We start from the raw sequence: 18,062 nt of genomic DNA on the forward strand, positions 1-18,062 counted from the left end.
AGATCCAGACGAGAGAGAAAAAAAAGACAAAAAAAGGTGTGTGTGTGTGCACGCAGTGCGCGTGTGTGTGTGTGACAGACTGTGAGACGGTGTGATGGTTTTTCTTGCCGTAATACTTGTACAGACAAGAGAGTTTGAAGCATTTCTTTTGTAGGACTCGTAGGGAATGGCAGACTGTATGGTTACTCTGGAAACATCAATTTAATGAGAATGTCTGAGGTAAGAAAGGCACTTTGTTTACATGTCGCTGTTGTTTCGCGTCACATCAAGGTGCTCCATGTAATTTGTGTGCGTTTTTAAATAATTGATACATCATTTTAACTAGTTAAACATCTTCTACCTTTTAAAACCAGCTGCGGGCTTCAGAAGGTTTAGAGATTCTGTTGGACTCAGGATTTAATTGTTTTTTTTTCTAACTTCATTGGAACTTCTGGTGTCAGAGTTTGTTGTGCACATGAACCATGATGGGTGTTGGAATTTTTTTCTTAAAAAAAACAGCATCTCCAAAAAAAACATCAACTTTTGACACTAGATGTGATTTAAGCCTTAGGTGTACTCAGCCAGGATCGGTGTGATTGTCCCTACAGGTCATGTATGCAGAAGAGGCAACTCCCAGCAAATACACCAATAAGTTTAATAAAAGAAAAAATATGCAGGAGACAACTGCGAGCAGTTTTGTAACACATTCTTTTGCTGTTTTAGAAACCCTGAAGCATATATCTTTATTTTCAGCAAATGTGTAACTGGAAGCTATCAATAAACTTCTGCAGCAGTTTTTCTTAATAATAATTATTTAATTCCGTTTCATTGTTGCTACTGGCTAGCACATCATATAAGAAGCTTATGGTACAGTGGCTTGTGGCTCTTTCAGCTCCTTACTGCCCGGTGTCTGTTGGAGGGTAATTTTACACTGATGTAATGTTTTGTGAAGCCTTAATGAAACAATTAGGAGCTCGTTAATCTCGGCCACAGTGGCCTCTCAACGTGGCATAACTGTATATTTCTGTCCAGGGTAAGTTTATTTTGCAATATTGCATAAAATTGTAGGTTAGAAAATATTTTTGAATTAAGTAACATGTAAAGATACACATGAAATAGTTTTAATTTTTATGTTTTTAGCTGATTAGAGGAGAATGAATAAAAATGATTTTGTAAGTAGATAATAAATGGAACCCAGAAGAATACCCCACAAATATTGTGCACTTTTACCAAAAAAAAATTTCGTCTATAGTTTGCACTGAAAAAAAGACTGTTTAGAGCTGTGCTCTTAGTTGATAGCTCCCAATCTGGAAAATTGAGGTCAAGAAATTGAGTTTATAATAGTGTGTTTTTAAAAGCAGGAGTGATACCATTTGTACAGTAGACAGAGATAGGCAAGGAACAAACGCACTGCTAATGTCTCAGTTTACTGGATTATTCACACAGACAGGGAAGCTCCACAGATTGCCACACACATGTGGCGATTTTGTCCTTTTTTTGTTGACAAGTCACTTTTGTTGTTTTCAGCTAGGTTTTTTTGGTTTCTCCCTGTTCTTCTGGTTAACTACAGTACCTAGCCCCCTTAAAGCGTGTGGGCCGACAGTTTGGCTTGTCTTTCTCTGTGCTAACTCAGTGTTATGTAGCACAGGCCCTGAGGCGTGTTGTGTAGCTTTGTGCTCCTGCAGCCTGTGAGTGTAGTCAGCTTCATTAGTTTCATGATGGTACACCAGTGCGTGGCTGGTGCTGCAGGCCCCTTCCAGCTACTCTCAGAGCAGGATTCGCACTGCTTTGGTTTGGATAAGCTTGCAAGGATTTGTCAGCCAGATGTGACAAGATTGTCAAGAGGCAAGCAAAGAGGGAGATCTGATATTAATCAGCGCATAGCTCGGAGCCAAACTTTCTCAAAACGCAGTGTACTAACATGTTCTTCTCATTTACTGCTTTTCTTTGTGGTCTCAGAGCTGCCACTGTCTCATTTTTAGACTGTTAGACTGGAAGCCGGTAAAACAGCTCTTTACATGTCCAGAGCAGACCCTCTCATGGAGAAACAGGTAAAGCTGAAATACTTTTGTTTCTGTTTGCCTCATGATCGTATTCTTGTGAAGTCTTGTAGGGTAGTTCAGGATTTTTGTTACATTGAAGCAGCTCAGTGAATTGTTAGCTTTTTCGGTAAAAGAGTCACTATAAACAAAGGCATTCGGAAGTGGTGAGTTGTCCGTTCACTTTTTGGAATTTTCTTTTCTACACTGATTTTGAGCATTGTTGAAAATTTCAACTCAAAAAGTCATTTTCATATCTTTACTTGTGTCCCTGTGATAGCAACTGGCAGAGTGTTCTGTTTCATTGAATCACTATGTTTAACACATTTAGGAGCTAAGACTGTTTTCTAAGCACTAGTAATGTCCACAATCAAAAGTGAAGTACTTGTCCTGTTTTTTTCTACATTTTATGTAGTTTTGGAAAAAACACAAAGGTGTTTTTCAAAACCAGATTAAAAGCTATAAAATGTTAATTAGAGTAGTTAATTGCAAAGAAATGCCTTGTGTTTTACTGTGATAATCCTGTATCACACCCAAATCAGTCTGTCTTTAATGTCTGAATCGTATTGAATGAACTACATGTGGTCTAGAAACAGACATACTGTACAGATATAGTACAATTGGGGCATTTAGGATAAAGCTTAAACATTGTTGTAGTTATGGGTTTAGTTCTATTTTTTTCTTGTCCAACCTTAATGAGACGCCGCCTTCACTGAGGAAACACTCCCAGTATTCTTGTATGGAGAGGAACAATATTTCCGAAAGAAGCGAAAAGGACATGTATCAAGATATTACCGTTTAGAATACAACAGTGCTGTTATTCGTCACTTTTTAAGCCTTTTGGTTGCTTTAATGTAGACTTCGAATTATTTTTTCATACTATCAGTTTACTCAAATATATTTAGTTTTTCCTCAATCAAAAAGTGTACAATTCAAATTGAGTTTAAGGATTTCACTTGCTACGTTAATTTGTCAGGATTGTTTCACGAACCACAGTTAAACAATTGAAACTTGCCTTTAAAGACATTGTCATATGTGGAATCAAGTATTAAATTCTTCACCTTTGAAATGTCACACAAGCGACATTTGTATTTCCAGTTGTCATGTGATGGTACTGTATGCCTGGGTTCATGGGTATGATTTGATTTATGTTTATCTTTCTGTTTTATGTACATGTGGCTTTTTAAGCATGAGAAAGTATTTTGAAACCAGGAAATCTATAATCCCTAATCCATGAATTGTACTAGATTTGGCGCAGAATGATGATTTTTGTACTCTGCGTAGTGCCTGTATTCCTGTAGCTCATGCTACTACAGGGACATATTGCTTAATTAGAAGAAGGTGTGTGTGAAGCTCTGAATGCTCAGAGGGACAGTGATTTTTAAGGCAGAGATGCCAGCGCTGAAAGGGGTTTTAAGAACGAAGGTGAAAACAGTTGCTATTGATCCGTTATCTCAGTCCTGGTTCATTATCTCTTCTGATCCTATACACATTGTATCACTTAAGCAGCAGAAGGACTAGCACAGAATCTAATTAATAACAGTTGCTGCTAATTAGTGACAGTCTGAAAGATTTACTGTAGAAATGAGCCACGCTGAATCGAGCAAGATGGAGTGTTTGTTTTATGGTATAAGGAAGGAGAAAGTGGTATTAAAATGTTATCTTTTTCTGTTACTTCATTCCTTATTATTTGGCTTCTTTGCAAGAGTCTATCGTTTGACCTGTGTGTGATTTTTATCAATTAGTCACTGCTGGAATAAACGCTGTTTTCCACTCCTACACAGTCTGTCGCAGTAAAGGGAGAGTACAGAATGATGTATATCTTACTGTCCTTTTTATTTCCTTAACAGTTAAGGTCAGTAATGAAAGTCCTGTTTTGTGTGGCAGGCTGTACCAGGCATTTTTGGAGCTGATTTACTTAACAGTAAATTTTTTATCTAGTCCATTCTCTGTGTCAATTAACAGCTGTTCAGTCTTATTTTTCAAGCACATCTTTTTAGTCTATGAAACAGAATTCATTGAACAAATCCCCATTTAATTTCCCTTTACCTTCCCCGGTATGTTATAGTTTTGACCCCAAGTGACATGAGACTGGGTTCCACAATTCCGCAAAATAAAATGGGTCTGGATGGTTTGACACAACTGGAAGAATAAAGCTGAAACAGAACTCCTGTTCTGGAAGTGGAGATGTGTTGAAATGTTCTTTTGGTAGTAGATATGGATGTGATTCTCCAAATGAGTTTGGGCTACATCCTGTCCCTGGTATTATGGCATTATTACACTAATATAGCGTCTCAGGAGTCAGCTGTAAGTGAGGGCGGTCGACAGTACTGTTTAATACATACAGTAGCACATCCACAATGTGAGGAATTAAGGTACATGAATGAAAAAATATTGAGCGTGTACAAATGTTTCCAGACGTTCCTTGCTTAATTCTAAGTCAGGACTAATTTATTGATTAGGAGGCAAAGAACAGAGTGAGAAGTAAATGGTGAAATTAAGGAGCACAGGGTTTTTATTCCCTCCCAGAGAACACTTTGGTCCTGAAGAGGTGAGGTCTGTTTCCTGGCGATCGTGTTTGGTTCTGCCTGTTTCTGTTTTTCCTACTTATTGGAACCACGGATGTTTTGCTGTATGAGCAGGGGCTGAGACATGTGTCTGGGCAATGGCTTGCACAAGAAGCCTCCCCTCCTACAGATGCATGTTATCACTTAGGTCTGGTTGTCCTGGTATGCTGCTGCTGCTTTCACAAACTCCTCCAGCCTGCTTACTCAGACAGATCGGCCAGCTCTCCTACAAGAACAGGGCTTTCATTTTAACTATAGCTAAGGAGCATTTAATTGGGACAAATGACTGTAAACTGTAGTGAGACTGCAGATTTACTGCATTGTAAGTGCACATTAGACACATTGAGACTACAATTACAGAGCAGTTACAGTGATGTTACACTGCATTTAGAGGGGGTTCCAAGCACCAGAGAACTAGTATCACTTCAATGCAATATAAATGCAGTATAATTACAAATGCATAAACACTAGTTTTTACACTGCCTTCAAGGAAAAATCATTTTTCCGTACAGCATTTTAAAGCCTTAGTACATAGCTGTCTATGGATGTACAGTATGATGTGCCATGAGAAATATCTGCAGGAATTAATCTGATTTAAGCAGTATTCTCAACATCCGCTTTACAGCTGTCAGGTTTGGTTTATTGTTTGTATGTAAAAACCTTTTGGCGTGTTTTTTTCACAGTGTGGTTGAATGAGGTTAAGTTGTTTGACCAGATGTGATTGTACCCTGCTATGGCAGATAAGAAGCACAGTGTGTTGCGAACAGCATATCCTCCCATTTTAACAAATCAACCACATTTCTTTATTTAAATGAAATATCTGACATCATACTGTGTTGTGTGGATTCTAGCAGCAAGATGAAAAGTGGAATGTACAGAGAATTTGTTCAATTTTTTTTCCAATGGAATTGCCCAAGTTTTAAAAAAATACTGGAAAATACTTTGAATTTAAAGTGCTGTTTTTGACAACTAACCGTATGAGACTTGTTTATGTACTGTATGAAATTATAGAAATCTTTAATCTTCTGACATTGTCTATTGAAAATTTTCTTTGCTTCTGAAAGTTAAATTTACAGAACAAAAAAATTGATAATAAATTAGGTTTAATTTTTCTAATTTTTTAAATACTGTATATTGTGTTTTTTTTTATTGCCATATTTGTGTAATATTTTGTATTGGGCTTACACTCTAGCTACACTGAGGTTTGCTTCACAAGTGGAAAAAAAGTCTTAATTACAGAATCTTTTCGAAAAGAGGTCTTTATCCCAGCTATTAATAATGATTAATAACTACTAACCCACATCAACTGGGCCTTTACGAAATTTCTAAAGCTTTTAGCTTTAGTGAGAAGTTTATCCATTTGGGTCTTCTTTTGAGAAGCCATAGAATCTTTTGTGCAGGAATAAAAATCATGTGAAAGTGAGGCCACAGAGAATCCTCCAGCAGACGAGCACCTCTTCACACATCTGCTTTAGATTGCTCAGGCCATGGAACACAATTTCTGGGAGCTGAGTGACAGCATTAACAATAAAAAATGCAGCCAGATTTTCCATTGATTTTTTTTTTCTCCCTCTACATTCTGTGATACATTTAGCTGTAACATTATGGGTTTTCAAACCGAGGCTAAATAACTGTAAAATACATTATCTTTTTTGTCAGTGGCCGTTTTAAAAATACTTCTTTTAGAAGAGCCACGAAATCCCATTTTTTATGCCTCTTTCTCTCCCTCAAAAAAGAAGGGGACGCTTGCTCCAGGTCACGCAGAGTGCATTAATTGTTGGTGTACCTTCGCTGTTAAAATATTGTACTTTCAGACACCGAAGCAGGCTTTACAGTAGGTTATTCTTATGCATACTTGCATGATCTGCCTGTTGCCAGTGGATTCCATTAAAATATCACTTCCTTTAAGAATTAGCGTAAAGACAAATGGCTGGTGTGTGCTTCACCGTACTTTCTATGACCAAGTACAGTATGTTTCCAGCCACACTTTTTAAACCAGCTCATTGTGGGCCATCAGAGGAAGGCATATATGAATGTCTTTGTTCTGCAGTGTTATAGTCTTGTCCCTGGACCAGAGAGGGACTGCTTTTGCTTCCTTGACAGAAACCGTCCAAGGTAGACAAGGTAGACATGACCTTTGTCGCTGTTGTTTCAATTAATCTTATTTAGTCAATTACAAAGGATTAAGGAGGGATTATTTTTATATACATTTAGACCTCCAGTCTGCTTTGCTCAGCAAATGCTACGGTCATATTTAATACATAAATGCAGTTTATTTCCATATTTTATGTGAGAACTTTTTTAACAAACACTTAAATATAAAATCTCTCAAAGCTAAAACAATACTTCAGCTGTTTACAAAATATTGGGTTTGTTGGTTGAGAATAGTTCTTCGGTGCTTCATTTTGAGCTTTGCTTTGAATTAAATACACAGTGATATGGACTACTTTCCTGACTGCAAAGGTTACATTTGGCAGTCATAAGGAGTTCTAGTCCCTTGAAATCACATGCCAAACGGCCTCACAGGGGACGAGTAAGAAGAAGAAATCTTTTTGTTCAAGAACATGAAATGAATAGTTAATTAAGAAAAATTGCAGAAACACAGAACGGTGGCATTTCCACATCTCTCTATCCTGCAGAACTGATTGAGATGTATATTGAATGTAACAGCAAAGGAACTGTGTGTGTGTAATGGGATTACATTAATTGGACCATGCTCGTTTTGTGCCTGATAATGATGGGGATTTAGCTGCTTTAAGACTCAAGGTTTTACACATCACTTTCTTCTTTTTTTAGACTCAAAATCAGGTGCCTTGCTGTTACAGGAAAGTCAGTATTAAAGTATTTCTGGCAATTAAACTCCAGCAGGAGTCATATTTGATTAATAAACTAGGAGGGTCCACTTTGCTGTTGAGTTTGTCTGCTTGAGGGTTATTCATAGATGTAAGCATTCTGAAGCATGTGGAGCATACTGTACATTATTGATTTACCCAATACAGGGCTAGTTTGCTTGTAGGATTAAACAAAAAAAATCTGAAGATTACTAGCATAACATTTTTTCAAGTTTAACATGCCTTGTAATTCTGTTTAAGACAAGCGGTCTAATGCCTTTGTTTAAAGCAGCCCTATCTCCATGCCTTTTGAAGCGAGTAAGCAAAGCAAAAATTAATTGAATAAGTCGCTTTGAGAACTTCCTTCTATTTTGTGCTTCATGCCTTTTCTAAACCGCAAGATAACATAGTGGGTTTTAATTACAAAAGCAGCAACAAGAACATGTAACAAGAACTGACTTTTGGAAACAAAGTAACAGAAATTACTGACTTACTGTACATTAAATCATTTCATGAGAAACAGGAAATTTTTCCTGGCACTGCATTCTCCATCCTCAAGAAAAGCTGTGCTAGTTGGGAAAATAAAAGGAAGATTAATATCAAACTCACTCTTTTCAATGGAACAGAATCTACAGTAGCAGTTCATAGATGTACAGTATATATTTTAATGTTGGGTATGATACATTATGTGAAATGAGAAGACTTTGTTTGGGGTGTATCAGATTTAAGTGTTTTGAGTCAATCTGATGTGACAGAAGTACAGCAATAAAAAAGTGCATATGGCACTGATCACGCTGAATGTGCGCATTAATGTCTTTTGACTTCCATATAATACAGCACTGAGTGCCGTATCATATTTTATTAAGCTGTTGGTGGGTATAGTACATTCCTGCAGCTCTGAGCTGCACATTGCAACTTGTCATGGGTTACAGTTAGGATTTTTTTTCCATGACAAGTTCCCTAAAATATTAGGGAGCTCTGGCAAGGGATCCCAGAGAGAAGCTTCAAGATTATAATATATTGATAAGAAAATGGCAGTGACGTTAATCCTCCATACTGTGGGCTCCTCTGCATAACATAACTATCCAGAAAGCGGGCAAACTTGTAGAGCACTCTGGATCCGTTTCACTGGCACCTCTGTGCTTGTGGCACGTATCTTTGTCACTGGTGCCAAAAACACACCCTGGAAAGGCACATTTCTTAGCTGGCATAACAGCTGCACAGCAGGTCCCTGGTGGAAATCTCTCTTTTCTTTACATTCCTGCTTCGGAGAGCTACTCCATTAAGTTACACATATTTAAAAGTAAATAGTGGCTTATTTAAAAACTTAGGACAGCTGCAGTTTCGCAGCCCATTACTAATGTGTGTGTAATTTCATGTTACAGTAAATAGATACCATCCATAACTGACATTCCAATAACAATACCATTTGCGAAAGTAATAATAATGAGTTTGGAGCCGCTACCAGAATTCTGTGTATGCCTTTAATTAATGGTCTTGAAAAAAAGATGAAAAGCAGCCCTTGTGATAACAGCATACAGTCTGCTATGAGGTATGGCATTAAGGGCTGCGTTTTTCTTACAAGATGGAGATAGACCTGACAAGCTCTTGTGAGGGAACAAAGAAAAGAAGAACATCTCTCCAAGCCCTTATGAGGCACTCTCCTTCCACTCGGAAGGCCTGTCACCCAGCAGAGAGAAGCCTCGTTAGCCCAGCAGATTCTCCTCTCTGCGTACAATAAAATTAATTTTGTTCCATAATTGTGTGAAGCTTTGGTGCCTTCAGAAAGCTCTTGTGGGACAGGTGTGCTCCTGGAGCCTGGCTCCTTACAGCTGTGTACAGTAACGCCACCAGGACTCGCCAGAGATACCTGCTGTGTCTGCTTTGACGTGCTCTGAACATACCCAAGACCAATGAAGCCCTTCCTTATTCCTGATCTCAAAATTCAGCAAATAATAATTTTTCTATTGCAAAGTTGCAAGAGACTGCATTTTTTTTTCCATTTAAGCAAGAAGGGGAATTCTTCAAATGTATTTTTAAATAAATTCCTTTTTTTCCCTATAGGACCAACTAGGTGTTACTAGGGTGGCAATCAGGATTCTTATTATTCAGATCAGAATTTTCAAATCAATTAGTACCAACCATTCAGACAACCAGACAATGGTGCTAATGACTGAGAAAATGGTACTATTATCTCCATTTCCTGTGCTCTTTTTTATATGTCTGTTCAAAAGATGTACACTACTAGATAAGTTATGCCTGTACACAAAGGTAGTATCTCTGAATGAATAGTGCCTGTTTGATTGTTTGAAAGAGAAGAATTTTACAGTCTGGGTTTGCTAAGGACTTTCCATTCTCTTTCATGTATTAAGGATGTGGAATCTCCTGCCATAATTCTGCCGTACATGTATGCTATCATATTGCAGTTCGTTACTGCCATTTTGGGAAGATAAAAATATTCAAGTTGCAAGCAAAGACTGTAAATTGATCTCAACTGGAAATTGCCGCCAAAGTTTGAAGTGTAAATATTGCTCCAAGCCTTAAATCAAAACCTTTGATCTATAATGCCAGAGGTACAGTACCAGCAATTATGAGATAATGTATTGCATTCTACAGCTTCTGAGTACAAGGTGCAGTAGCAGAAAATAGGATTATATAGCATTTTTATTTATGATTCAAAGTACCCTTTGTTATTAATACCCTGGCCATTAATGTTTTTCCACTCTCTCTTCAACAGGTAATCTGCTGCACCTTGGTAAACTGCAACTGTGAGTGTTTCAAGCCAGGAAAACTCAAACGGAGGCAATGTGAACAGTGCAGACACGGATGGGTAGCACATGGTGCGTGGAGTGCGATGGCAATTTCGTGCCACTATCTATGATTTTCTTATTCTGCGTGTACACACATGAACTTTTCTTCTTTGTTCACGTCTTCTAGCCTTAAGCAAGCTGAAGGTCCATCACATATACCAAGGCAGCCAGGTGGAGATCGTTCACTCCAATGTGGTCTTCGATATCTGTAGCCTAATGCTGTATGGGACCCAGGCAATTCCAGTCCGGCTGAAGATCCTGCTGGACCGCCTCTTCAGTGTTCTCAAGCAGGAAGAGGTCATCCAGATCTTAAATGCACTGGACTGGACGTTACAGGACTACATCCGAGGATATGTTCTTCAGGTACCTTCTGTACATTCAAGCATACAGTAGGTGCTGTATACTGTCAGAACCATTCACATGGGTTATCTTCCAGTTGTGATCAGAATGAGGCAAATAATAATGATAAGGACTGAGAAAGATAATATACTGGATTCAATTTCTTGGTGACGTCACATGCTAGCTCTCTCCTTGTTGTTTAAGCCAAGGGTTTCCTATGCAAATTGGTGGTGTACAAAGCAACATGTATCTATTCCTGGATTTCTGCACTGAGTAGATGTTTTAGTTCATGAACAATATTATAACACACCCATAATATTACAATAGTAAGACGGAGATCATTTTTGCTTCAGTTGCGGAGTCTTTCCATATGAGCAACCCTGAACAGGCCAGGATGGAAATGATTAGAGTTTTACAAGATGGTGATGTTGAGCCACCACACTGGCCGTAGCTATTAGTAAAGCATGAAATATTCAAGACATTACATTTAATTCACGTTAGCCCCTCTTATACTGAATGCAAAATGGGAAATCTCGGCAGGCCATCAAACACATGCTGTATGATAAAATATTTATTACAGTTATAGCACAAAGTTCACTGCCGCTACACTTTCAAAGAAGGGTACCACTCATATGTAATTATAGCTAGGGTGAGCAAGACAGTCAGAGGATGAATCTAAGATCATCTGCTCTCTGATCTTTGTTACCGTACTTCACAGATAACTGGATTTTGAGTGAGAAAATCCACATGATTTAAATTAGGAAAAATTAAGATAAAGATGAAACACTAGGGTACATTAATTAGGTTTCCCTTTTCCTTTTATGTCTACACATCTCACTGTATTTAGAAAAACAAATTCAGTCAGCTTGGGGTAACAGGGTATACTCCAATGTAAAATGCTCACGGCTTCTAATTCAGAGTTACACTGCACGTAATTCTGAAATTGTTTGTATTTTTTTAAGGATGCAACTGGAAAAGTGCTGGACCGCTGGGCCATCATGACCTATGAAGAAGAGGTAGCGACTCTGCAGCAGTTCCTGCGCTTTGGTGAGACCAAGTCCATAGTGGAGCTTATGGCCATCCAGGATAAGGAAGGACAGGCAGTCATTGTGCCCAGCACCAGAACTAATTCTGACATTCGGACATTCATAGAGAACAGCACACAGCGAAGCCCTGGCCTTCCCCCTAAAGTGGAAAAAGCCAGTGCTAGTAACGTTCACCACTTCGAAAGCTTCATCAATAACATGGCCTTCATGCTGCCATTCCAGTTCCTCAGCTCAGTCCCCGCGCCTCTCATCGGCTCGTCGCCAGCTACCTTTCAGCTCGAGCACAGCCAGGGGAAAGAGCCGAAAGGCCGACCCGAAGACCTGGATCCCACCACCGAGAGCAGCTTCCTCGGCTCCGGCTCTGCCTCCTTCGCCTCAGACTGCGAAAGGCACGGCAACCCCCAGGAAGTTTCCGCGAAAGTCGAGGCTGGCGAGGACTTTCCCGCCAGCGACAGTTTCTCCGACACCCCTTCGACTCCCTGCAACGCCTCCCTGAGCTCCGACGTGTCCCAGCTGTCACCGGAGAACAAGCTGCGGTCGCTGGAGAAGGCCGCCAGCAGCTCGAAGAAGGGCCGTGTGTTCTGCAGCGCCTGTGAAAAGACCTTCTACGACAAAGGCACGCTCAAGATCCACTACAACGCCGTGCACCTGAAGATCAAGCACAGGTGCACCATAGAGGGCTGCAACATGGTCTTCAGTTCCTTAAGGAGCCGCAACCGCCACAGTGCCAACCCCAACCCCAGGCTGCACATGCCTATGAACAGAAATAACAGAGACAAGGACTTAAGAAATAACCTTACAACCGCTGAAACGCCGGAAACCGAAAAACGATCTGAATTCGGTGCCATCACAACCACTGACACCCGGTCTGTTTCCAGCTATATTATCCCCAGCACAGACTCAAAGCTGCAGAACAACTTCCCGAATATTGGGCAAAGTGGCATACTGTTTCCCAACCTGAAGACTGTGCAGCCGGTTCTCCCCTTTTATCGTAGTCTAGTCACACCCGCAGAGCTTGCTAACACCCCAGGTACTTTGCCTTCCTTGCCTCTGATTTCTTCGTCTGTTCCTGTGCAGCCCCCAGCAACAGAGCCTTCCTCTGAGCCAATACCAAAGAAGAAATCCCGCAAGTCTAGCATGCCTATTAAAATAGAGAAAGAAGCCATCGAGACTGTGGGCGAGCTCAGCGAGGGCAGTGGCTCTGATGATGAGATTCCCCTGCAGATGAGAGACAAAGATGAATCTGAGAGTGGCAGCACCACATGTGAAAAACAAGCACCTGTTAATAGAGAGGACAGTGGAGTCATTCAGGCCGCTGACAGAGAGAATTCCGCAGCCTCCGTGCACGGGCAGCTAGACACAAATTCGAATGTAGTCGAGCCCACAGGTGAAGAGCTAGAAGGTGGATTAAAGAGCTTGGAAAAGGGAGCTAGGGGCACACAGGAAGGACCTGTGATTGCATGCGCATCCCCCTTTGACAGTAAGCAAAGAGAGCATTACAATCTCATCAGAACATTGCCCGTACCTGAATTAGAAAACTGCTCCGACAAGCAGTCAGGAAACATGCTTTGCGATGGTGAATTTGTCAGCGAACACAGGACGCAAAACGGGGGGTTGTTTCAGTTTTTAACGAACAGTAAGGACGCACCAGCTTCAGGCACTGATGACTCCAGCAGTGCCATCCCTACCATGAACCCTCATGTGGTTTGCCTAGACAAAGACATGCCCCATCACTGTGAGATCTGCAATAAAACGTTCAAAAACCCGTACAGTGTCAAAATGCATTATCGAAATGTGCACCTGAAAGAAATGCACATGTGCACAGTTGATGGCTGCAATGCAGCCTTTCCGTCTAGAAGAAGCAGAGACAGGTGAGGCACGACCCCAAAAAAACGTCATTTGAAGCATGAGTTTTTAAAAGCAGGGCTAAAGCCAATTTGTTGAAAGTAAAACTTTATTTTCCAAAGCTTTAAAAAATAAACATGTACTGACGTTATCGTAGTTGTGTGCTTCTGTATGTGAGGCCATTTTTGTAACTGTCCCATTTTGTAACCTTTAGGCACAGCGCAAACCTGAATCTGCACCACAAGCTGTTGACCAAAGATCACTATGGAAGTTCAAGCACAATCTTCTCCCCCTCCTCTCTCTGCCGAGACATAACTAAAGATTTCCGCCAGGATTTCCCCTTAAAGGAGCACATGGGGCAGACCTCTGTGATCTTCAAAGGAAACAACCGAATGGGTCTAGTTTTCCCCATGAGTAAGATGCTAGAGACCAATCTGGACCCCCCCAAAGAGAGTGGCGCAGAAGAGGAGGCTGTCCTGGATCTGAGCACCGCGTCGGTCATCAAGGCGGGGAGCAACACGCACCCCTCGTGGGATTCTGACGGGGGGAGCGAGGAAGGCATTCCCATGGACGACAGCGACGAGAGCTGTGACGGCACGAGTCTGGCAGCCAGCGAGGGACTCCAGCAGAGGTGGCCTTTGACTGACAAATCCAGCGACTGCCTGACGCAGCACCTGCCAGGAGGCTCGCCCATAACTTGCCACTTATGTCAGAAGGTGTACAGCAACAAAGGGACGTTCAGGGCTCATTACAAAACCGTGCACCTCCGACTGCTGCACAAATGCAAGGTGCCAGGGTGCAACACAATGTTCTCATCTGTGCGAAGTCGAAACAGACACAGCCAGAACCCGAATTTGCACAGGAACCTGAGCACTAATACGTTGAATGAGCAGGAGTAGGCACAGAGAATTGTCCATTCATTGCTATTCATAAGGACTGTTTCTCTTAATTTTCACCCAAACGGCTTGATATACAGCACTCAGTTCTAGCTTTATGCTCTTTTTAAATTCTACATCTAAAGAAGTGTTAATTTGATGAGAGGGTTATTGCATGCATCTATTGTGAGTAAAAAGTCTATATTCCTGAAACAATGATCCGCTCCTCTGTGGCAAAAATGTTTGAAATGAATTGCCCTCAGTCTTAGGTGACTATATTCTTGATTGATGTTAGCAGCCATGTTTTCTACAATCACTTCTACATTTTCACCATGAAAATGTTCTCTGGTTTGGCTGGACTTTCAGATAAACACTCACAATACAATTCACTAAATCAAACAGCAATAGTTTTGATGTATTACAATGAAATATAATGAGTGGGAAATGGGTGGAAAATGCTTAGATATAAAATCTTTATAATTGAAAATGCACTTTGTTAAACATGATATATGTAAGATTCTACCCATTTTAAGTAAACGAGAAGCATATGTTTAAAATGCGTTGTATGAACCAATTTACACTGTAAATACATAAATGGTAGAAGACATAAATCACTTTTGGCCACATGCTGTAATTTAGATATTCTGATGGTAAAATGATTTAAAATTCATACAGAGCTAAAGATGAGTAGATAGTGAATATATTATAGAAATACCTCAAATCTGATTAATTGGGTATTGCCCAAAACATGACATTTCTTTTATGATATATGTTGTTATAACAGTAATCAACATCAGTGTGTGATTTTATTTTTCCAAATTGAAATACAACTTATTTCAGAATCCAATCAAACAGCTTGACGCTCCTAGTCTGTCTCCATTGTTGCTTTCTATGCACTTATTTAAATATTAAGACATCACTTGCCTTATTCCTCATAAAGAACAAATTCCAATCAAAATGATATGTCTTTTTTTGGACGTAGAAGGTGTGAAATATTTTCATCCTATCTGTATTACATTTCAATTATAAGTTGTGCCAAGCAGAATAGTTTGTGTTTTTGTTAGTGCTGACTGTATCTAATGTCCATTTTGTGACCTAGGTTTTGTTTTTCATTTTTAATATGTGCAGCAAAAACAGCTGTGAATTTTAGGTTTTGTGGCATTCCGATTCTAGAAATGTTAGTAGATAATTGTAAAAGTGTAGTGAACTTGCTGAGTAAATTATTGTTCGGTATTGTCTGTATTCATGTTTTGTTTTATGTTTTTGTTTGGAAGGCTAAGGTTGACCAAAGATTTATCTCTCATGAGATATGTAAAAAGCTCTTAACATGAAGTGAGCAGTATTAAGCAGCCCGTTTAGACAATTTAAAATGTTTTCAGTCTGTTTAAAAATGCATCAAAGGAGATATTAAAAATTAATTGTTTGGGCTCTATTCAGGATGTTATAATCTGTAAGTTATTTAAAGAATGATGTAGATTTCTTCAGATCCTGTTATATAAGTAAAGCAGAGTTTGAAATTATTTAGACAACTGTACACTGGCACTGATTCTTTCAAGGACTAGAGCATAATGTAAATGGATCCCCTTTCTCATGATCGTTGCAGAGATATTAATCGTTTTAGTGTAAGTTGTAAACACATTAAAGAGTGAGTTATGTAACACTGTAAATGCATCTGGAGTGAGAATCTTTCTGATTGTGCTTTAAGCATTGTACTGTAAATGTTTTGAAGACATGAAACTGTGATGATCGCTGTCTTACACTGAGAAAACATTCCTTAAGTAACTCTTAACACTAAAGCTTTGTGAACAGAGCTCAAAGTCAACATGTGGTTACAAAGGACTCGTGTCCCAGTCGAGAACTGGAACTGAAATCTGTCGAATTGTATATTTTGTGAATAGGGAAACATGCATACTTCTCTCAAAGAAACCAAAAACAATCTTATACTGTATCAAAAGTACTTTATATTGGATGTATTATTGTCTACTTCTGTCATGGTAAAGAATTTATGGTGTTAAAGATGGCCAAATATTTCTCACATCAATTGTTTATCGTGCCTCGGTTATCTATGTTTTGCAGTATGTTAAAAGAGCACTGTGTTATTCCACATTTTATCAAGATGGACTGGAACAGATCTCCAATACTTGGTCAAGTTGTGAAGTTTGGTCAATCCATTGTCACACATTCTTTCCTAATTGTTGTAACAGTATTCATTCCTGCTAAGTTAAAAGCCATATTTGTTTGCATGCTTTTGTTTTGTTTAAATATCTGTTATTCCTCTTTATTACAAAAAAGTTGTTTTATACAATGTGCAGAGGCAAATTGATTTATACCAGAAAAATCACAACAACTAAAGAAATGGCTGTAATTAAAGTGTTTAATAAAAAAAATGATCTTGCAACTGGGCCGTGTTTTCAGATTAGTTTTGAGCCTTGACCTGTCGCTCACAGACATGAAGGAGCAGCTGTCGGGCAGGGAACATCATGGGTATTGATGTGTGCAACTTGCTAAGGGAAAGACAGTTCTGTTACAGTGGAACAAGTCTATTCATACTCTGGGGAGAAGAGGGGAGTGAATGAAAGCTCACCCCTGCTTCAGTAGTCTTTAAACTTGCATGAAATAACTGCTGATACTTCACAGCTTAAATAACAACAATAGATACCGTGCCATTAAATCCCATTGCATGTATTTAAAATTGATTAAAACGCTTCTTGCAAAGATAATCCTTCCTGAATTACAAACTGAAGACAGTCAGTCAGAAAACCAACACCAAATACTACAACAGTTTTCTTTAAAATTATTATATTTAGGATAATTTTTATCTCAAACATTTTTAGGACCAGAGAAAACCTCCCCACAGGTCTGTCCTGTGTTCTATACTCTAAATCTCTACCAACCCATTTTTTAAATGCATACTGTACAGTGTGGTGATTTTGCCCACTAAATATCTGAAATATACTGAAAGAGATACTAAACAGAGCTTGGCTTTTTGTAAATAATATGAGATACTGACAAACAGTAAAATACTTTTTGTTTTGATGATTATGATTTTGCAACTTGTATCCCGAATAGATTTGAAAGCTGCAAAGCAGTGCTGCACAAAAGCTGGAGAACATCTCCACCTGGTGGTTATTTCTCATAGTGTGCATCATTGCACATTTCATTTCCTTGCCTGTTAAACGCACAACAGGTTTTGTTTCATATGTTTTCACATGAGCTCAGCCACCTTATATGTAACCATCTGACATAAAAGTGATTGTCAAAACATCGACAATATTTGAGTAAACACAGTGGAACTGCAAACAACAGAGGCTGTAAAATGCCTTGTAAAATGCTACATTCTAAGGACACCTACAAATATTTTTCATCATATCCTTCTACCTCAAAGCAGCTCCTAGTACCACGTCAAGTTGTTTAACCAGCAACCTGAGCACAGAATTTGAAGTGTGAAGTTAAGTGTGTACACTGGTCCCGGCCTCTTGAAGACCTCAGCTCACATCTTCCCCAAAGACTTCAAAGATATATCCAACTCCCTTCAACCTGTCATCTCCTGTAAGTTTTTTTCTTCAGCAAAGGTAAGAAATGTCAATGTATATTTTCTAAGAGTGCTTAGTAGAAAACAAGCATGCACGAGCACCAAGTCAGTCACATTCAGAGACTGAGCAGTCTGGATTAATGACTCCATCCTAGATGTCTGTGTTCTTATTTATTTTAAAAAGATTTATCATGTCCAG

At 39.3% G+C, this 18,062-nt stretch overlaps 1 protein-coding gene across 2 annotated transcripts; it reads left to right on the forward strand.

Moving 5' to 3' along the window:
- bnc1 (basonuclin zinc finger protein 1) lies at window positions 1-16,727 on the forward strand. 2 transcript variants are annotated; one of them, XM_015342857.2, is made up of 6 exons: window positions 1-219; window positions 1,962-2,030; window positions 10,154-10,256; window positions 10,354-10,589; window positions 11,528-13,482; window positions 13,671-16,727. In XM_015342857.2, the coding sequence occupies exons 1-6, from the start codon at window positions 205-207 to the stop codon at window positions 14,353-14,355; spliced, it is 3,063 nt and encodes a 1,020-aa protein (XP_015198343.1). In that variant the 5' UTR covers window positions 1-204; the 3' UTR covers window positions 14,356-16,727. The 2 variants fall into 2 exon arrangements, with proteins under 2 accessions (XP_015198343.1, XP_015198345.1); XM_015342859.2 differs by lacking the exon at window positions 1,962-2,030 and having other exon boundaries at window positions 2-219.
- Window positions 16,728-18,062: the final 1,335 nt, after the last annotated feature.

Source organism: Lepisosteus oculatus, chromosome 5, assembly GCF_040954835.1.
Source record: "Lepisosteus oculatus isolate fLepOcu1 chromosome 5, fLepOcu1.hap2, whole genome shotgun sequence".
Lineage (NCBI taxonomy): Eukaryota > Metazoa > Chordata > Actinopteri > Semionotiformes > Lepisosteidae > Lepisosteus > Lepisosteus oculatus.